Raw genomic sequence first — 21,797 nt, forward strand, 5'->3', positions numbered from 1 at the left:
AACCTCCCGAGAGTCAGGGGGTTGGGATGGAGCACTGAACCCAGCAGGTGGAAGGCTGTGGGGTTTGCGATGCGAAGGTGCAGAGCCTTACAGACACTGCGAGGAATACAGACTGGCCAGGAGACTATGGTTGGCGGGAACAGGGCTGAAACCTTGCCATCTTTCTGTGCCCTTTCAGCATCAGTTTAGTTTCTCTCTCTGCTTCCTGGATTTGTTCCTCAGTGTAGCTAAAGCACCTGCATGTCTCTATCTTTCCTCCCCTCCCTCCACTTTCTTTCTGTCTGCCGCTGTTGCCGTCTCGCTCCCTTCCGATTTGTCCACCCTGTTCCCACGTGCCCTTGCCCGGCTCCTACCTGCTGTCGCCTCCCTCCGTCCCACTCCAGTTATCTGAACGATGTTTACATATTGGAGCTGCGGCCCGGCTCAGGGGTACTGAGCTGGGACAACCCCATCACCTATGGAGTGCTGCCTCCACCACGGGAGTCTCACACCGCTATCATCTACACCGAGAAAACGCTGAAGAAATCCAAGTTGGTCATCTACGGAGGCATGAGTGGTTGCAGGCTCGGAGACCTCTGGACGTTGGACATCGGTAAGGGGCAAGCTGCTTTCACTGAAAGTATGGTTTCCATGGACAGGGCGACCATGAAAAGAGCTTCTGTCCTTACACCGGCTCTCCGAACTCTCATCGATTCATCTTTTCCCTGGCCGGGGACAGAACAGTGGGAGCTTTACTCTAGCTAGCCCATGTCCCTGTCCCTGGGAGTGTTTGATGTGGGACAGTGTAGAGGGAGCTTTTAGTCTTTATATAACCCCTGTCCCTGTCCCTGGGAGTGTTTGATGTGGGACAGTGGAGAGGGAGCTTTTAGTCTTTTATATAACCCCTGTCCCTGTCCCTGGGAGTGTGAGATGAGGGGACAGTGGAGAGGGAGCTTTACTCTGTATCTAACCCCGTGCTGTCCCTGTCCTGGGAGTGTTTGATGGGGGACAGTGTAGAGGGAGCTTTACTCTCTATCTAACCTCGCGCTGTCGCTGTCCTGGGAGTGTTTGATGGGGGGACAGCGTAGAGGAAGCTTTACTCTGTATCTAACCCCGTGCTGTCCCTGTCCCTGTCCCTGCGATGGTTTGATGGGGGACAGTGTAGAGGGAGCTTTACTCTGTATCTAATCCCGTGCTGTCCCTGTCCCTGGGAGTGTTTGAAGGGGGACAGTGTAGAGGGAGCTTTACCCTGTATCTAACCCCGTGCTGTCCCTGGGCGTGTTTGATGGGAACAAACTAGGTGGAGCTTTACTTTCAGTTTTAACAGAGTAGAGGGAACGTTTTTTGAAATTAAAAGGGTAGTGGAAGCTTTCCTCTGTATGTCACCCGGTTTCATTAACCTGTCCTGGGAGTGTTTGTCGGGGGCAGCGTCTGAGTCTGATTTTGCCTGCCACCTTCCAGATACACTAACGTGGAACAAACCGAACGTGAATGGTGTTTCCCCACTGCCCCGGAGTCTACACTCGGCTACTGTAATCGGCAATAAGTGAGTGATACAGCCTGCCCTGCATGAGAGTGACCAACTTTCCGCGTGTACCTGTTTCCTTTTACCACTTTACTCCCTCCTTGTACGTCAGCCCTCACCTGACTCTCGACGCTGACATCTCTCCACCTCTGTTTATTATAAAGCCGTTGGGTTTGACCCTGGGCTTGGGTTTGAGTTTCACTTGGCACGCACTTTGGTGAAATGGCATTGGGGTTCGGGCGCGTACACTTGTGACCCCACGTGCTGCACATAACGTAGAGGCTAAATGATGGTTGGAAGGGTCCCATTTGTCGTCATGTGGCTTTGCAGATTAGAGCAGCCATATCTCCTCTTCTGCTGCTCCACACCACCCCACTCTCCGCCACTCAACTGGGGAGCAGTCCCTTTAAAAAGATACACTCAGAGCAGCAGGAAGACATGGTTGTGTCTCCCCCATCCGGCTGTATGAAGCAATGGGGGCTGCACCTGCCCCTGCGTCCTCCCTCCCCCTGAGCGAGAGCGACCAGCTGGAGTGGAGTATCACCTCGTGACAAAATGCCCCCATTGAACGACAGGGTGAGTGGCCCTCCCTAACCAGGCCAGGGAGGAGCCAGAGCTAAGCTCTGCTCTAGGGCACTCCGTGCAAACCCCTTACACACCTGGGGAGAGTGATACGCTTGACTGAGGGGGACGTCCCCTCTGCCCAGTATGTGGTAGGTCAGTCGTCTTGAACTCAGCAGTCCATCCCCTGTTGCAGGGGAGTGTGGGGCACTCCCTCCCTCTCAGTCATTGAGGGTGATCATGTCAATGAATTGAATAGAGCTAGCATTGTGTGGGTGGAGAGTCTCGATAAGTCCACGTGAGAGAAAGCAATAGGATGATGTGGGTTTTGCGGATGGAGGGGGATGATCAGGGAGAATGAAGGGAAAGGTGCTGTGTGTTAGTACAGAGTAGACGGCCTGAATGGCCTGTTTCTCCCAGTTTGTAACTCTGTTTTTATTCCCTCTCCGCCCCAGAATGTATGTATTTGGAGGCTGGGTTCCGTTGGTCATGGAAGATGTGAAGGTAGCCACGCATGAGAAGGAGTGGAAGTGCACCAACACGTTGGCTTGTCTCAATCTGGGTACGTACAGGGGCTGCTTTCTCTCTCCTGTCCATCGTGTCCCCTTCCCTAATCCCACCTGCAGCCAGCACTGCCCTTCCCCTTTCCCGTAGCTGTACCGACACCCAGATCCGGCCCCCGCCTGACCTTTCCCGCTCCCCGTTGAGAGGTTGTGTTGTGCTTTGCCCTCTGCCAGACACGATGACCTGGGAGCCGGTCGTGATGGAGACGCAGGAGGACAACCTTCCCCGGGCTCGAGCAGGCCACTGCTCGGTCGCCATCAACTCGCGACTGTACATCTGGAGTGGGAGGGACGGATACCGCAAAGCCTGGAACAATCAAGTGTGCTGCAAGGACCTGTGGTGCCTGGAGACAGGTAGGCAGGAGCAGACTGCAACCCCTGCTCCCTCGAACACTCAACCCTCCCGAACAATCCTCCATCTGCCCTCTACTTCTGACCGGCAGGCTGCGGCAGACTCCCGCGGGTTTGGCCACCAGAAATTGAAGCAACGACTTGCCCCCCTCTTGCGCCCTTTCCCTGTAAACGCTGCACTAGTCTGGGTACAAGTCCAATCCCCTCCTCCCAGTGAGACCCACCATCGACCCTGGCGTCCACCCCCTCCACTCCGCGAGGCTGTGTTCCCCAGCTGCTTGCTGGGTGGAAGTGTTTCTCTCAGTGTTGCACTCGCTGCTGCTGCTGGGTCACCTCTGGATTCACTGTCCCTCTGGTGCTGGTGTTCCTCTGGCCATCCGACAGTTCAGCGGATCTCCCCGCTCCCATCAGGCAGAACTGACCATACACCAGCCTGGATAGGGGGGGGAACACTACCACGTGGCACACGGGCTGACACGGTTTCATCTGGCTCTGCTGGCAGCGAGACGTTGTCAAAGACACCTCTGCTGCATTCGCGCCGTTCAGAGGAGGGGAGTCTGCTGTCCTTACCCGGACCGGCCTACGTGAGAGTCCAGACCCCACAGGGACACGGGTGGCCCTGAACTCTCCCTCTGAAGCGGCCCGAGGAGGGCACCCACTTTAGGGGAGCAGCAAATGCCACTCTGGTCAGCAGTGTCCACGTCCCGTCAACGATGGGCAAAGGTCCAATTGAGAACATGCTGAGGAGGAAGAAAAGTTACAAACAGAGCTGCCTGATGGAGGGCATGACCGGCACTGTGTGTGATTAGATTAGACTAGATTACTTACAGTGTGGAAACAGGCCCTTCGGCCCAACAACTCCACACCGACCCGCCGCAGCGCAACCCACCCAGACCCATTCCCCTACGTTTACCCCTTACCTAACACTACGGGCAATTTAGCATGGCCAATTCACCTGACCCGCACATCTTTGGACTGTGGGAGGAAACCGGAGCACCCAGAGGAAACCCACGCAGACACGGGGAGAACGTGCAAACTCCACACAGTCAGTTGCCTGAGGCGGGAATTGAACCCGGGTCTCTGGCGCTGTGAGGCAGCAGTGCTAACCACCGTCCCGCCCGTGCGCTCTGTTCGCTGTTACCAGGATTAACTTGGGCTTCTCACTTTGATGCTACACTTACAATATTGTTTAAGGCAGGTGTAGATAGATTCTCCGTTAGCAAGAAAGTGAAAGGTTATACTTCTACAACACAGAAACAGACTGTTCAGTCTAAATCATCCGTGCTGACCAGGCACTCTATATAAATGTAGTTCCAGCATTTAGCCCAAACCCTTCTTAAACCCTTCCTATTTACACACCCGGCCTTTTAAATGCTGTAATTGTACCAGCCTCCACCACTTCCTCTGGCAGCTCATTCCACACACGCACCACCCTGTGTGTGAAACCTTTTCAATCTTTCCCCTCTTGCCTTAAACTTCTGCCAAGTAAAAAATGAGGTCTGCAGATGCTGGAGATCACAGCTGCAAATGTGTTGCTGGTCAAAGCACAGCAGGTTAGGCAGCATCTCAGGAATAGAGAATTCGACGTTTCGAGCATAAGCCCTTCATCAGGAATGCCCCCTCATTTTGGATTCCCCTACCATAAGGAAAAAGATTTTGCCTATTCGTCCTATCCACGCCCCTCATGATTTTATAAGCCTCTGTCAGGTCACCTTTCGGCCTCCGATGCTTCAGGGAAAGTAGCCCTGACCTCTCCCCGTGGCTCGAACCCTCCAACATCCTTGTGAATTGTTTCTGCACCCTTTCGAGTCTCACGACATCCTTCCCCATAGCAGGGAGACGAGAATTGAATCAAAAGTGGCCTGTGCAGTTACCACGTGAACTGCCAATACCTATACTCAATGCACTGACCAATAAAGGCAAGTGTACCAAACGCTGCCTTTACCAACCCTGTCTGCCTGGGATTCCACTTGTAAGGAATTTAGTGGCGATTGTCATCCACTAGTACAGCCTTTGATTCGGTCCCCCTCCCATGAGTGGAAGCATCTCTGACTTTACCCTGATGAACTCCAAGGCAGCAAACTTGAGTTTGACTGGCACCTGAGGTGAACTGAGGAGGCGATGACGTTGTGGTTTTGTGGCTGGACTATTAGTCCAGGGACTTGGATAATATCGTGGGGGCCTGAGTTTAAATCCCGCCTCAGCAGATGGTGTGATCCCGATGTGCTCCAGTAAGCAAACTCTATCATACAGGCATGGGTCAAGAAGCCCTTGGAGCCTGGTCCTCCCACATAGACACAATGGTGAAGGGGGGGGGGAGCCCAACAACACCACCTCTTTCGCAGGTGGCTTACGGAATTCGACGTGACCGTAAGGACCCTCGCCAACCTTTACAGGTGCACAGTGGAAAGCATTCTGCCTGGGTACATAACAGCCTGCTGTAGAAGGTGGTATGCACAGCCCAGACCATCCAGCCTTCTATCCCTGGAGTACATTTACACTTCCCGTTTCCACAGAGAGGCTGCCAGTATCATTAAAGCTCCCTCCCGCCCCCCCACAGTCACGCTCTCTTCCATCAGGCAGAAGATACAGAAACGCTTCAGCACGCCCTGACAGGTTCATACAGAAACGCTTCAGTAGGCCCTGACAGGTTCATACAGAAACGCTTCAGTAGGCCCTGACAGGTTCATACAGAAAAGCTTCAGTACACCCTGACAGGTTCATACAGAAACGCTTCAGTACGCCCTGACAGGTTCATACAGAAAAGCTTCAGTACGCCCTGACAGGTTCATACAGAAACGCTTCAGCACGCCCTGACAGGTTCATACAGAAACGCTTCAGCACGCCCTGACAGGTTCATACAGAAACGCTTCAGTACGCCCTGACAGGTTCATACAGAAACGCTTCAGCACGCCCTGACAGGTTCATACAGAAACGCTTCAGCACGCCCTGACAGGTTCATACAGAAACGCTTCAGTACGCCCTGACAGGTTCATACAGAAACGCTTCAGTACGCCCTGACAGGTTCATACAGAAACGCTTCAGCACGCCCTGACAGGTTCATACAGAAACGCTTCAGTACGCCCTGACAGGTTCATACAGAAACGCTTCAGCACGCCCTGACAGGTTCATACAGAAACGCTTCAGCACGCCCTGACAGGTTCATACAGAAACGCTTCAGCACGCCCTGACGGGTTCATACAGAAACGCTTCAGCACGCCCTGACAGGTTCAGGAGCTGCTGCTGCTGCTTCCCCACTGTTATTACATTGCTCAAATTTCAAATCTAACATTGATCTTCCTTTTGTACACCACCTTATATGGGTCAATGGCTTCGTGGTATGATGGCTGCATTGTTAATTCAGCGTTCTGGGGACCCGGCTTCAAATCCCACAACGGCTGATGGTGAAATCTGAATTCAGAAATATCTGGAGTTAGGCTACTCTAAATCCATTGCCAGGTTTTGGGAAAACCCGTCTGGTTTACTTCAGGGAAGGAAACTGCCTACAAGTGACACCAGACCCACGGCAATACGGTTGACTCTCAACTGTCCTCTTGGCTATAAATGCTGGACTAACCTGCAGTGCCATCCTGCCGTGAATGAATAAAGAAAAGGAAAACACAAAATCCTTCAGTGTGTCTAACGTGGTATTCCTCGCTCTATTCAATCACCATATGGTCTTTGTACAGTATGATTGGCCCGTACTGCACACAACATAGAGACCTTGGAGTGCAGGTTCATAGCTCCTTGAAAGTGGAGTCGCAGGTAGATAGGATAGTGAAGGCAGCGTTTGGTATGCTATCCTTTATTGGTCAGGAGTACAGGAGTTGGGAGGTCACGTTGCACTGTACAGGACATTGGTTAGGCCACTGTTGGAATATGATGTGCAATTCTGGTCTCCTTCCTATCGGAAAGATGTTGTGAAACTTGAAAGGGTTCAGAAAAGAATTACAAGGATGTTGCAAGGGTTGGAGGATCTGAGCTACAGGGAGAGGATGAACAGGCTGGGGCTGTTTTCCCTGGAGCATCGGAGGCTGAGGGGTGACCTTATAGAGGTTTACAAAATCATGAGGGGCATGGATAGGGTAAATAGGCAAAGTCTTTTCCCTGGGGTGGGGGAGTTCAGAACTAGAGGGCATAGGTTTAGGGTGAGAGGGGAAAGATATGAAAGAGACCTAAGGGGCAACTTTTTCACACAGAGGGTGGTATGTGTATGGAATGAGCTGCCAGAGGAAGTGGTGGAGGCTGGTACAATTGCAACATTTAAGAGGCATTTGGATGGGGATATGAATAGGAAGGGTTTGGAGGGATATGGGCTGGGTGCTGGCAGGTGGGACTCGATTGGGTTGGGGATATCTGGACGGGTTGGGCTGAAGCTGTACATCTCCATGACTTAGATACACTTGTCAACAAGAAGTCCAGTCCAGACAACAGGTGGGCCTGGGGGGTAGGTGGAGAGATAGAGGGCCTGGCGAGGGGTCAGACTGGCACCTCTCCATGCCAGCCAGGGTATTGTAGATGAATGAATCTGACCAATGCTCCCTCTCTGGGTGTTTATTTGCAGAGAAGCCTCCAGCACCATCGAGGGTGCAGCTGGTCCGTGCCAACACCAACTCGCTGGAGGTGAGCTGGGGCTCCGTGCCCACCGCCGACGCCTACCTGCTGCAACTGCAGAAGTACGACATCCCGGCTGTGACTCCAGCCTCCCAGCCACTGCCCTCAGTGCCCGCCGGGCAGCCCAAGAGCCCTGCCCCCGCCTCAGCCGCCCCCTCCCCCCAGCAGGTGGGCAGCTCGCTGCTGCCGCTGCCCCCGGGAGCTGCCGTGCCCTGCTCGCCACCGGTGCCAGCCTCTCCTGCCTCCTCGCTGGCCCCTCCGCAGACGCTGCTGGGGGGCGCGGCCCCTACCACCGCCGGAGCCCGGGCGCAAGGTGAGATGGGGGTGTGGGAGGTGGAGGAGGGGGCTGCCGTTGGTGGCTGCTGTGTGAGGGAGGGTGTCGCAGGGGCTGGAGGGGGGGGTGACAGAGATAGGGAGGGGGTGTAGGGGCTGGAGGAGGTGACAGGGATAGGGAGGGGGTGTAGGGGCTGGAGGAAGGGACGGAGATAGGGAGGGGGTGTAGGGGCTGGAGGAAGGGACGGAGATAGGGAGGGGGTGTAGGGGCTGGAGGAGGGGACAGGGATAGGGAGGGGGTGTAGGGGCTGGAGGAGGTGACAGGGATAGGGAGGGGGTGTAGGGGCTGGAGGTGGGGACAGGGATAGGGAGGGGGTGTAGGGGCTGGAGGGGTGGTGACAGAGATAGGGAGGGGGTGTAGGGCTGGAGGAGGGGACAGATAGGGAGGGGGTGTATGGGTGTGGGGGGGGGGGTGACGGAGATAGGGAGGGGGTGTAGTGGACAGATGGAGGTGCCGGATGTGGAGGGTGCCCTGAGCTCTACCCTCCGTTTCTCTGTCCCTGCCAGGTCCAACAGCCGTTCTGCGGGTGGCCTCTCCTCAGGCGCCCACCGTCCTGTCGAGTGGGAGCTCCCTCATCGCCGTTCGACCAACAGGGAACCAGGGGAAGGTGCCGGTCCCTGTGACAACGCTGTCTAGTGGGGTCCACATGGTAGTGTCAGCCCAGGGCAGCCAAGGCATGGTGAGTTCTGTGTGGGATTCTCAACATTGTCAGCACCTTGGTGAACATCACTGGCCCCATCAGTGGTTCAGAGCTATCTCCTGCCCCCGGGAATCTCTGTGTCTGTGTGGGCGATTGTCATAGCAACACAGCCAGGCCCTGGGAAGCGTTGGTGATGGACCTGCATTCATGTAGCACCTAGTTTTGTTGCAGCAAATGTTGAATTACAAAAGTAAAGGCTAATATTTGGAAAATTCAGGTCACAATCGAAGACACCAATGTCCCTGCCTTCCAGGGAGGAGCTCTCTGCTCTGATCCTAGATTCCTGATCTTGTATCCGACTCCTGGAGGATTGTGTTTCCCATCAGGCTGGGCCTGGGTAGGTGGGGGTGTCTGTCCCTCACTGCTGGAGCAGCTCAAGTGACTTTGACCACAGAAGTAAAACGGCATCTCTCCCACTCACCTTTGAAACCGTATTCTCTCCCCCTCCCCCTCCCCCTCCCCCTCCCTCCCCCTGCCCCAGTCTCGGGGGGCTAAGCCTTTCTGTCCCCTCCTTTCAGATCAGTGAAATGTACTCGTCAACACAATCCGCCCCATCTCTTCTGAGGAAACCGGCCGCAGTCCCATTCCATTCCCTTGAATATCTCGGCTGTGTGTCCTTTCACCTCCCCCCTGCCCCCCCGAGTGGAACGCAGTGCCCTCCTCGTTCTGATCTTACGGCCGTGGTGATTGGAGCCGATTTAATTCCTGCCTGGGTGTGAACCCTGTCGTGCGTCTCTTTCCCCGTCAGTGCCCACCCGCCAGGCCCTCGGTGCCGCCCCTCCCCTCTGCCGCCGCGGCTTCCCTGTCTAAGGTTTGGCATTCTTGCGATCGGGTCCTGACGAGCGCGGGGCGGGAACCGTCGCGGGAGTTAGTGATCCGAGCGATGTCGCTGCCGCAGACCATCGGAGGCGCGACGCAGATGAGCGGGATGGCGGCACTGGCGGCTGCCGCGGCAGCCACGCAGAAGATCCCCCCAACCACCATCTCCACCGTGCTCAGCGTTCCCGGCTCTACCATGATCAAGACGGTGGCCGTCGCGCCCGGTTCCACGCTGCCAGCGACTGTCAAGGTGGCGTCCTCGCCCATCATGGTGAGTAACGCTGTGTTGTCCTGCGAGTTGGTCAGCCTGGGCCGGCATCAGCATTTACCTGCGACAGGAGCATCCCTAATTGCCCCCCCGCACCATGAGCAGGGGGTGGTGAGCCGCCCCTTGACCCGCGGCAAGCTTCCACCCTCCCCCCGTGTGGTGTCGGGAGACCCCACACAGTGCCCTGTGAGGGAGGGGGTTCGAGGATTCTGACCCCGGCGACCCTGAAGGAATGTGGCCCATATCAGGAGGGGGTGGTGGGGCTCGGAGGGGAATTCCCAGGGGGTGGTGTTTCCCTCATCCCCCGTATCTGCAGCCCCCTCAGGGGGTGGTGCTCTCCCCTGTATCTGCTCTCCCCGTCCTTGCAGGGGGTGGGGGTTGGGGTTTGGAAGGTGCTGTCGGAGGAGCCTCAGTGAGTCGCTGCAGTGTGTCTTGTAGACGGTACACACTGCTGTCCCTCTGTGTCAGGGCTGGAGGGAGGGGGTGTTGGGGGTGGGGGGGTCAGTGTGACCATCGAGTGTGGGGGGGTTGGAGGGAGTGAGTGTTGAAGGTGGGGGTCAGTGTGTCGATTGAGTGTAGGGGAGTGGGTGGGGGTTGCTCTGTCCCTGGACTGTGTTGAGCTTCTCGACTGTTGTTGGAGCTGCCCCCGTCCAGGGCAAGTGGGGAGTATTCCCTCACCCTCCTGACTTGGGCCTTGTCGATGGTGGGACAGGGCTTTGGGGGGAGAGTCAGGAGGGGAGTTACTCACTGCAGGATTCCCAGCCTCTGACCCGATGGTGGGACAGGGCTTGGGGGGAGAGTCAGGAGGGGAGTTACTCACTGCAGGATTCCCAGCCTCTGACCCGATGGTGGGACAGGGCTTGGGGGGAGAGTCAGGAGGGGAGTTACTCACTGCAGGATTCCCAGCCTCTGACCCGATGGTGGGACAGGGCTTGGGGGGAGAGTCAGGAGGGGAGTTACTCGCTGCAGGATTCCCAGCCTCTGACCCGATGGTGGGAGAGTCAGGAGGGGAGTTACTCGCTGCAGGATTCCCAGCCTCTGACCCGATGGTGGGACAGGGCTTTGGGGGGAGAGTCAGGAGGGGGGTTACTTGCTGCAGGATTCCCAGCCTCTGACCCCGATGGTGGGACAGGGCTTTAGGGGTGATAGTCAGGAGGGGAGTTACTCACTGCAGGATTCCCAGCCTCTGACCCGATGGTGGGACAGGGCTTGGGGGGAGAGTCAGGAGGGGAGTTACTCACTGCAGGATTCCCAGCCTCTGACCCGATGGTGGGACAGGGCTTGGGGGGAGAGTCAGGAGGGGAGTTACTCGCTGCAGGATTCCCAGCCTCTGACCCGATGGTGGGAGAGTCAGGAGGGGAGTTACTCGCTGCAAGATTCCCAGCCTCTGACCCGATGGTGGGACAGGGCTTTGGGGGGAGAGTCAGGAGGGGGGTTACTTGCTGCAGGATTCCCAGCCTCTGACCCCGATGGTGGGACAGGGCTTTAGGGGTGATAGTCAGGAGGGGAGTTACTCACTGCAGGATTCCCAGCCTCTGACCCGATGGTGGGACAGGGCTTGGGGGGAGAGTCAGGAGGGGAGTTACTCACTGCAGGATTCCCAGCCTCTGACCCGATGGTGGGACAGGGCTTGGGGGGAGAGTCAGGAGGGGAGTTACTCGCTGCAGGATTCCCAGCCTCTGACCCGATGGTGGGAGAGTCAGGAGGGGAGTTACTCGCTGCAGGATTCCCAGCCTCTGACCCGATGGTGGGACAGGGCTTTGGGGGGAGAGTCAGGAGGGGGGTTACTTGCTGCAGGATTCCCAGCCTCTGACCCGATGGTGGGACAGGGCTTTGGGGGGAGAGTCAGGAGGGGAGTTACTCGCTGCAGGATTCCCAGCCTCTGACCCGATGGTGGGACAGGGCTTTGGGGGGAGAGTCAGGAGGGGAGTTACTCACTGCAGGATTCCCAGCCTCCGCTGTCTTGATCTGGAGCTGGGTTCGGTTCAGTTTCTGGTCAGTGGTAACCCCCAGCATGCTGATCGTACATTAAAGGGGTAATGCTTAGATACTCGTTTGTTGGAGATGGTCATTGCCTGGCATTTATGAGCACGAATGTCCCTTGCCATTTATCAGTGGATGCCTGGATTGTGTTCAGGTCTTAGTGCCATTCAGATGTCGCCAGGCTCAGTATGTGTGGGTGTGGCACCGATATCATGTCTCTGTCTCTCCTCTCTCTGTTGTCTGTCTGTCTGCCTGCCTCTGTCTCTCTCTGTTGTGTGTCTGTCCCTCTCTCTCTTTTTCTCTTCATGACCCTCTGTCTCTCACCCTCCCCACCCGTGTCTGGTGCGCCTTCTGCGTCCTTTGCACGTGCTGACTGTGCTCTCTCTCTCTCCTCTCTTTCTCTCTCCTCTCTTTCTGTCGCCTCTCTCCTCTGTCTCTCTCTCTCTCTCTCTCTCCCCCCTCTCTGTCTCTCCCCCCCTTTCTCTCTCTCTCTCTCGCTCTCTCTCTCCCCCCGCCCTCTCTCTGTCTCTGTCTCCCCCCCTCTCTCTCTCTCTCTCTCCTCTCTCTTTCCCCCCTCTCTCTCTCCCCCCCCTCGGTTAACTGTGACCCTTGCCTGTTTCTCTGGCTGTAGGTGAGTAACCCAGCCACCCGGATGCTGAAGACTGCAGCTGCTCAGGTGGGCACCTCGAGCACAGCGGGAACGTCCATGCGGCCCATTATCACCGTCCACAAGTCGGGCACGGTGACGGTGGCTCAGCAGGCCCAGGTGGTCACCACGGTGGTGGGAGGTGTGACCAAGACCATCACGCTGGTGAAGTCTCCCATCTCCATGGCAGGAGGGAGTGCACTGGTAACTGTCACCATCGTGGTTTGTGTGTGTGTCTGTCTCTCCTCGCTCGCGCTCTCCTTATTCTCTCACTCTCCCACTCACTCATTCGTCTGTCTGCCTGTATCATTCTCTCTCTCTCTCTCTGTCCTCCCCCTGCTCTGCAGCCTCTTACTGACTGGGAGAGTGGAAGGTATTGAATAAACCTCACGTGTTTCCAATCCCTGCCATATATTTTGCTCCATAGGGATTAACTTGTACCTTCACGGCGGACTGATCTGAAAAGCCCACCTTTTGTCCACTGATGGCAGGCTGTCCCTTCATCCGCTCCCCCACTCGCCCCCTCTCCTGCCTGTTACACAGGGACACGAGGCCACTCAGCCCCTCCTCCTCCAGCCTGTTACACAGGAACATGAGGCCATTCAGCCCCTCCTCCTTCAGCCTGTTACACTGGGACAGGAGGCCATTCAGCCCCTCCTCCTCCAGCCTGTTACACAGGAACACGAGGCCACTCAGCCCCTCCTCCTCCAGCCTGTTACACAGGAACAGGAGGCCATTCGGCCCCTCCTCCTTCAGCCTGTTACACAGGAACAGGAGGCCATTCAGCCCCTCCTTGTTTGGTGAACCTTGCTTATTCCCCCTGAAGCATGTCCCACCCACCCCACCCCCGTGTGGACTGGGCCTCCGTGACAGCAGCATCGATTGTTCCTGCGCTCCGTGTCCAGGCGTGTGTTTAACGTGTCCCTCGTCATTACTGTCACGATGCTGCTCAGGCCCCGAGTGTGTGTGGGTGCAGGGAGCACCGTCGCCCACTGCCGGGCTTCGCTGCGGCACGGATAATGGTGCTGTCAGTGGCCAGTCCCTGTCTGACACTGTCTTCTCCGTGCGTGTGGGGGTGTGTGTGGGTGTGCGCAGATGCGATCTTTCTCAATCTCTCCTCCTCCTCCTCCTCCTCACCCCGCTCTGTGCAGATCTCCAGCCTGGGGAAGATGGTCTCCCTGGTTCAGACTAAGCCAGTCCAGTCGGGAGTGGTGACGGGTCAGGCAACGTCCAGCCCAGTTACCCAGTACATCCAGGTGAGAGCACACAGTGCCGGGGCTGGGAGAGTACTGCCAATGGTAGGGTGGCGAGTGTACCGGGGAGACTGTACGGTACACTCCCGGCCAGTGACTGACGCGGTTGTGAGGAGTCACGGCTCTGACTGTAGCCCCGCTGTAACAAAGGCAAGGTTAATGGTTCAGGACGGAACTGACCCACCCCAAATCTGGCGCTTGGTAGGGGCTGTGAAACGCCCCACTTTTATCATCCTCCAGTCACCGCACTCAGGAATTTCTTGCCCTGATACGGGAGGGTAGGTGGGGTTCTGGATTATTGACAATTCAAGCCTCCCTCTGCGCCAACCCTCCGGTGTGGCGCTCCTTCTGCGTTGACTCTCTGGCACGGCGCTCCCTCTGCACTGACCCTCTCCCTCTGCGCTGACCGTCTGGCACGGCGCTCCCTCTGCGCTGACCGTCTGGCACGGCGCTCCCTCTGCGCTGACCGTCTGGCGCGGCGCTCCCTCTGCGCTGACCGTCTGGCGCGGCGCTCCCTCTGCGCTGACCGTCTGGCGCGGCGCTCCCTCTGCGCTGACCGTCTGGCGCGGCGCTCCCTCTGCGCTGACCGTCTGGCGCGGCGCTCCCTCTGCGCTGACCGTCTGGCGCGGCGCTCCCTCTGCGCTGACCGTCTGGCGCGGCGCTCCCTCTGCGCTGACCGTCTGGCGCGGCGCTGACCGTCTGGCGCGGCGCTGACCGTCTGGCGCGGCGCTGACCCTCTGGCGCGGCGCTCCCTCTGGCGCGGCGCTCCCTCTGGCGCGGCGCTGACCGTCTGGCGCGGCGCTCCCTCTGCGCTGACCGTCTGGCGCGGCGCTCCCTCTGCGCTGACCCTCGGCTATGAATGTTTCTGATTTGCCGGTTCTCACCTGGATCCTAATGGCGTGTTTCCTCCCTGGGCGACGGTGCCATGTGGCGGATATTACAGACCAAAGGCCCCCTCCCCCCGGGTGCCACCATCCTGAAGCTGGTGACGTCTGCTGACGGCAAGCCCACCACCATCATCACCACGACGCAGGCCGGAGGAGCAGCTGCCGCCAAACCACCCACCATCCTGGGCATCAGCAGCATGTCTGCCAACACCACCAACAAACCGGGCACCACTACCATCATCAAGACCATTCCTGTCTCTGCCCTAATGGCACAGCAGGGGACAGCAGGTAACGCTTGTGAGTTCAATGCTCCCGAGAATAGAGGGTTTGTATTAGGTTGGACACTGGAGTGGGAGAAGGTGAGGACCGCAGATACTGGAGACCAGAGCTGAAAAATGTGGTGCTGGAAAAACACAGCAGGCCAGGCAGCATCCGAGGAGCAGGAGAATCGACGTTTCGTGCATAAGCCCTTCTGATGCCCGAAACGTTGATTCTCCTGCCCTTCGGATGCTGCCTGGCCTGCTGTGTTTTTCCAGCACCACATTTTTCCAACTCTGGACACTGGAGTGTCAGAGGCTGAGGGGTGACCTTATAAAAACATCAGGGACATGGGTAAGGTGAGTGACGAGTGTCTTCCCCCTGGGTTGGGGGATTTCAAGAATATGGGGCATATTTTCAAGGTGAGAGGCGGTAGATTTTAAAAAACATACATAAGGGACAGTTTTATTTTTACACAGCGTAGTTCACGTGTGGAATGAACCTCCCTGAGGAAGTGAGTACGGTTACATTTAAAAGTCATTTGGCTAAGTCCATGAATAGGGACGGCTTGGAGGGGTACCGGCCAGGTACAGGCAGGTAGGACTAGGTTATGGTCAGCATGGGCCGAAGGGTCTGATTCTGCGACGTGTGACTCTATAACTGCACCCTCCTGCCTCGTCCCTGAACTCCCAGCAATCTGTCCCACTTGCCGACCTCGGGTGTAGTGAGTGACTTGGTGTTAGTCGGGCTGGACAGTATTGAAGGATCGCGTGCCCCTCTGAGAGCAGGGATGTCTACTCCCTTTTCTGCCAGCACACCGTGTCCTGGACTCGACACCCTACTGCCTCTCAGCACTTAGCCCTGCCCAGAATGTCTCTCGTCTCAACGGGGTCGTCCTTTCTGCTGAACACCGGGAAATACGGGTGTATTGGTGCCCATGAGTACACTGGAGGTCCTCTGTGACTGGTTGGCACTGTCAGAGCTGGTGTGCATCATCGGTTCCAGAAAGGACATCTTCATTTAGTGTCATTGCTTTCATCTCTTGGCAACAAAAGCTAGCCTTCCTTTTGCTGTTCCAGTGTACAAATGCCACCTTTTGGCTAGCTGCTGGGTGAGAGGTCGATCGAGGGACTGTACACTGGCTGGCGGGAGTCTTTGGCTGTCCATAAGTGCTCACCGTTTCACAGAGAAATGGATTCCTTGTTGCCGCCTGAGTCTCCATTGCGTACACTGTTTCCCCCCCCATCCCCGACCAGTCCTGGCTCCTCAGCACCTTTTCCTGTTGTTTGCCTAAGCAGCTGTGTAAACAACGCTCGCAATGAGTGGCAGGTTCCTTGTTGGACGAGACCCGGTAGCTGGTGAGCCACGTTGCCAGCGCGTCTGGTGATGACAAGTTAGCTGGTGGTGGAGCGCACACGGGGCTCTTCAGCAAGTTGCTGTCCGTCTGATCGTAGATGACAGGGGAGTGAGCTGCCCGTTGACTAGCAGCCATGTTTGATGCAGGGGGGGGCGGAGGAAGAGTCTCGCCTTTGTCCAATGTCTGTCCGACTGAGTAACCCACGCGGCGCTGTGTTTTTTTTTTAAACCCCAGGGGTCACGAGCAATACTGGCATGAAATCTCCGATCACCATCTTCACCACCAAGGTGATGTCAACGGGCACTAACAGCCCTGCCAAGATCATCACCGCTGTGCCAAAGATCAGCGGAGGAACAAGCCAGCAAGGGCTGACACAGGTTAGAGCCCGGAGTGGGTCAGAGCGGCCTGGGGGGGCGTGGGACCAGGAGGTTGGGGAGGGCAAGTAGGAAGGAGCACACGGGGGTGAGAGTGACCCGGCTGCGCGCGCGCGGTGCAGGATGTGGAAGCTAAAGTTGGAAAGTCGGAGCACAAAAGGCCATCCGACCCATCATTACTTACTTCAAGTGGTATCCAGTAAACCCCACTCCCACAGCCCCCCAACACGAGGCTTCCTGCTCACATTCCCTGTGATGGTTTCTGTTGGATCCCCTGCCCTTTCAGATGGCACCTTCCAGATTCCGCTGGGAGTTTATTCTCAAACGCGGTGTGCCTTGCCTTTTCCTTCTCTGTTGCTGGCTCCTCTTCGTGTCCGGTATTCTTCGGTTGGCCGGCCAATGTTTGTCACCCGCCCCGATTGCCCCCCGTGAACCGAATGCCTTGCTGGGGGCAGTGTCAGAGGATGATTACCTGTTACTACACTGGGGGGAATGACCGATGTCCTCCTAGAAGAGAGATCCCTGGGTTTCTCCCAGTGATCAGCAGCAGTCACCGTTCCTGAGGAGCCCGTCGAACGTGCCATTGGTATTGCAGTTAAACACCACTGGGTGCCCTGGGAAGATTCCTAATGAAGGGCCCTTGCCTGAAACATCGATTCTCCTGCTCCTCGGATGCTGCCTGACCTGCCGTGAGTTTCCAGCATCGCGCACTCTCGACTCTGGTAGGATTTGAACCGGTGTCCCCTCAGTGTTTCGCCATCTACAGCCAGCTGTTCTTAAGAACCCACCTACTCCAAGGAGAACAATCCCAGCTTCGGTTCCCACGGCTGCCGCTCCCACTTCTGTCGGCAGGGACTTCCAGATCGCTCGCGCTCTAACCCCTCCCCCCCCAAACTCTCACCGTTGCTGGGGCGTTGCGCTCCCCAATCATCCCCCCAGCCCCTCCTGCATCCTTCCTTGATCCCAAGAGATGCTGTTTGTCCTGCATCCCACGATTGGATTGTATCAACCGCCATGTGATATTGAGTGTGGAAACGCCGTCAAACAATTCGTCCTCCCTATGCCCCCTCCCCCAACACACCCAGGTCATCGCTTTGCAACATCCCCCAGATTTCTGCCCCTCCTACAGCCTCGTTCCCACGGGGTGGGTGGGGTCTGAGGGGAATAGTACCGGCATGTTTAACAGTGGATTGGATATTGTAGGGGGGTGGGTCTGGGGGGGACTAGATCCAGGTGCTGGGAGGTGGGGGAAGGGAGATGTGTGTGGGGCATGCTGTCCTGTACACTGTCGCTGCTTACAGACTGTGAAAGTAACCCGCTTGCTCGTGGGCACAGCTTCCTGACAGCTTGTGTTCACACCGGGGGTGGGGGGGCTAGTCACGTCAGCGGGGCCGAATGGCCTATTCCTGCCTCATGATTGAGTCGACCAAGTGACCCTGTCCGGCTCCCCTCCCCCACCCCTCCTGCCCCCACGTAGTTACAGGCAAGAGGCTTGGACACGTTCCTTATGTTTGCAGTGTACAGGTCCCCGTGTGGGAGTATCTGGTGTTAGTGTGTGCTGTCTGTCCCTGAGCCCAGCGCTGGCAGTGTACAGTCTGTACCCCCGCCTGTTAGATTAGCAATGATCTGGGGTACACAGCGTGAGATTCCGGCTGGTTCCCAGAAGGATAGGTTGGTGCACTATGCTCCTCCTGTACGGGAGTGGCGATGGGAGAGGGGGTCGCTGGTTTCTGTGTGCACTGATCTAGCTATGTGCTTTTTTGTTTTTGCTCAGGTATTACTAAAGGGAGCCCCGGGGCAACCGGGTACCATTCTGCGCACCGTCCCGGTCAGCGGCATGCGGTTAGTGACACCAGTATCGGTCTCAGCGGTGAAGCCAGCTGTCACCACGCTGGTGGTCAAGAGCACAACGGGTAGGTGTCCCCGCGCCATACAGAACCCACACCGCGCCGGTATCGTGGCCTTCCGTCCTCCCGCTAACTGCAGGGGCGTTATCATTCCAGGTGTGACCACCTTGGGCACAGTGACGGGCTCCCTTGGAGGGACCGCTGGGGTGGGCGCCCCCACCAGCCTGGGCACCTTCTCCAGCCAGCTGATCAACTCGGCGGTCATCACCGTGTCTGCCGCTCAGTCCGGCCTTGCCACAACCAGCACGCCCACCGTCGCCATGCAGGTAACTGCGAGTCTCTGCTCTGTCTCCGCTGTCCGGAGGGGGCAGGTGGGCTTCGGCGGGAGATGTGGAATTGTTGCCTGGTGTGAGCGTGGAGAGACCGTGAGACTGCACGATGCTGCAGTGCAGAGGCGTCTGGGTAACCCAGGAAGGAGTCCGTACATCGGTGTAGAGAGTGATGACTGAGAGATAAATAAAAGTTGGTCTTCATCGCAAAAGGCTTGGAATATATCAGTCAGAGAGTCTTGTCCCAACCACACGGGGGTAGGTGAGGCCAGAGTCCCTCCCTAACAGCTCCATGGCTGTCTGTTCTTGCCACCAAAGTGGATAACCATACATTTATCCACATTCAACTGCATTGGATTGAAAATTGGTTGGCTGATAGGAAACAAAGGGTAGTGATAAACAGCTCCCTTTCGGAATGGCAGGCAGTGACCAGTGGGGTACCGCAGGGATCAGTGCTGGGACCACAGCTTTTTACAATATATGTTAATGATATAGAAGATGGTATCAGCAATAACATTAGCTTGCTGGCAGGGTGAAATGTGATGAGGATGTTAGGAGATTACAGGGTGCCCTGGACAGGTTAGGTGAGTGGTCAGATGCAGATGCAGCTTAATGTGGATAAATGTATGGTTACCCACTTTGGTGGCAAGAACAGGAAGGCAGATTACTACCTAAATGGAATCAATTTAGGTAAAGGGGCAGTACAGAGAGATCTGGGTGTTCTTGTACACCAGTCAATGAAGGTAAGCATGCAGGTACAGCAGGTAGTGAAGAAGGCTAATAGCATGCTGGCCTTCATAACAAGAGGGATTGAGTGTAGAAGGAAAGAGGTGCTTCTGCAGCTGTACAGGGCCCTGGTGAGACCACACCCGGAGTACTGTGTGCAGTTCTGGTCTCCAAATTTGAGGCAAGACATTCTGGTTATTGAGGGAGTGCAGCGTAGGTTCACGAGGTCAATTCTTGGAATGGCGGGATTACCTTACACTGAAAGACTGGAGCGACTGGGCTTGTATACCCTTAAGTCTAGAAGACTGAGAGGGGATCTGATTGAGTAAAAAATGAGGTCTGCAGATGCTGGAGATCACAGCTGAAAATGTGTTGCTGGTTAAAGCACAGCAGGTTAGGCAGCCTATTCCTGAGATGCTGCCTAACCTGCTGTGCTTTAACCAGCAACACATTTTCAGCAGGGGATCTGATTGAGACATATGAGATTATGAAAGGATTGGACACTCTGGCAGCAGGAAGCATGTTTCCGCTGATGGGTGAGTGCCTAACTAGAGGACACAGCTTAACAATACGGGGTAGGCCATTTAGGACAGAGATGAGGAGACACGTCTTCACCCAGAGAGTGGTGGCTGTGTGGAATGCTCTGCCCCAGAGGGCAGTGGAGGCCCAGTCTCTGGATTCATTTAAGAAAGAGTTGGATAGAGCTCTCAAGGAGAGTGGAATCAAGGGTTATGGGGATAAGGCAGGAACAGGATACTGATTAGGAATGATCAGCCATGATCATATTGAATGGTGGTGCAGGCTCGAAGGGCAGAATGGCCTACTCCTGCACCTATTGTCTATTGTCCTTTTAATGCAAAGGCTCACCCACCCCCACCTTCTCAAGGGGCAATTAGGGACAGCCAGTAACCGCTGGCCCAGCCAGTGATACCCACGTTCCATGAGTGAATGGAGAGCAGTACCAGGAACACGGTGTTCCCTGGGGTGAAGGGGAGAGAGGGTGAGCAGTCCCCGTCAGAGTTTGGAAGAGCGAGAGGATGATGGCGTCGCAGGAGCTGAGGTGGGTGGGTAGCGTGGGGTTGGGGGTTGACAGGCTGAGAGGGTGGGTCCCCCTGCGGTAAAGTCTGCACCGAAGAGAGGGAGGGGACAGTGGATACTTTAATTTGCAATTTTTATTCCCCAGTGAGGTGTGCGTCTCTCCAACCAACCTTCGAGATTTAGTGAAGGGAACTCTCGTGTTTAATTCCATCTCTGTTTCTCTCTGTCTGTGTGTCTCTCTCCCCTGCCCCCTTCCTTGCCTCCACCTCCCCTTCTTGCGTTCTCTTCTCTTTCCCTGTCCATGCCTCCCCCTGTCTCTCTCCTCCCCCACCCCCACCCCCAGGCTGCGTCAGAAGCCACACGAGTCACGTTAATTGCTGCGCCCACCGGGGTGGAGACGTCATCGATCCAGGAGTTGCCCGTCACCATCCTTGCCTCCCCTACGATGGAGCAGCCCTCACTGGTGCACGTGCCCGAGAGCGGGCAGACTGAGGGACAGGCGTCCGGCAGCCCGCCCTTGGTCTGCTCCAACCCTCCCCATGAGACGTCAGAGACCAACACCACCAATACTGCCACGACGGTCACTGCCAACATGGGTGCCAACCAGGGTAAGGGGCAGGGTGGCTCAGAGACCTGAGGGGGGTGGGAAACGTCTGAGCTGTTCCAGCTGCTTTATTTCCTTCTGCCAGCTCGCGGCTACGGGGTTTCCCACGCTCCCCGAATAACCTCCCCCCTCCTCTGACTCTTCCCGCAGTCCAGCCTCCGCCCACCAATGCGCAGGGCCTCCCGGAGACGGTGCACGGGGAGACCGCGACGGCGGGCACAACCAACACGGCAACCACGGTGTCTGCGGCACAGACCGGGGCTAACACCACGGTGACACAATCTACTCCAGCTCCCGGGCCCTCCATCCCGGTAAGTGAGCGTACGGCAACCAGGGTTTCCGGTCACCAAAACGGTCAGTGACATCGCGTCAGGGTCTGGTAGTCAGCGGGAGTACGGTTTTAAACATTAGCCGTGGATTACCACCCCCCTGTGCCCATCACAAACCTTTTATAGGGTATTGATGACTCACTCCTAAACTGAGATGTTACCTGGTCCAATGGCGAACACCAGTTTAAATTGACCACATTGAGATGATGAGGCAGCGCCTGTTGGATTATATTACTGAACCAGCTATCTGCATCAGGTTGTAACGTATAATCTAGAGAACCGAACCATCAAACTACTCAGCTGCCACTGTACTACATCTGCCAGGCAATTCTTCGATGTTACCGGAGAAGGAATGAGTACACGTTTATTTAGTGTAACCTAAAAAACTTGAGCAGATTGAGAGTAAAGATCCCTCATCAAACACTCCCAGGGACAGGGTCAGCACAGGGTTA

The 21,797-nt window shown here is 56.4% G+C and overlaps 1 protein-coding gene across 1 annotated transcript in view; it reads left to right on the forward strand.

Annotated features, from left to right (window-relative positions):
- Nucleotides 1–21,797, forward strand: part of hcfc1b (host cell factor C1b) — a 51,702-nt gene that overhangs the window by 15,944 nt on the left and 13,961 nt on the right. The window contains exons 4-18 of the mRNA XM_060822443.1: nt 384–592; nt 1,441–1,525; nt 2,521–2,627; nt 2,803–2,982; nt 7,544–7,906; nt 8,434–8,606; nt 9,526–9,717; nt 12,329–12,547; nt 13,495–13,599; nt 14,540–14,771; nt 16,333–16,475; nt 18,247–18,385; nt 18,476–18,645; nt 20,756–21,020; nt 21,167–21,327. Coding sequence (XP_060678426.1) covers nt 384–592; nt 1,441–1,525; nt 2,521–2,627; nt 2,803–2,982; nt 7,544–7,906; nt 8,434–8,606; nt 9,526–9,717; nt 12,329–12,547; nt 13,495–13,599; nt 14,540–14,771; nt 16,333–16,475; nt 18,247–18,385; nt 18,476–18,645; nt 20,756–21,020; nt 21,167–21,327 — 2,743 coding nt within the window. The remainder of the gene's footprint in view (nt 1–383; nt 593–1,440; nt 1,526–2,520; nt 2,628–2,802; nt 2,983–7,543; nt 7,907–8,433; nt 8,607–9,525; nt 9,718–12,328; nt 12,548–13,494; nt 13,600–14,539; nt 14,772–16,332; nt 16,476–18,246; nt 18,386–18,475; nt 18,646–20,755; nt 21,021–21,166; nt 21,328–21,797) is intronic.

This window comes from Hemiscyllium ocellatum, unplaced genomic scaffold (genome assembly GCF_020745735.1).
Source record: "Hemiscyllium ocellatum isolate sHemOce1 unplaced genomic scaffold, sHemOce1.pat.X.cur. R, whole genome shotgun sequence".
Lineage (NCBI taxonomy): Eukaryota > Metazoa > Chordata > Chondrichthyes > Orectolobiformes > Hemiscylliidae > Hemiscyllium > Hemiscyllium ocellatum.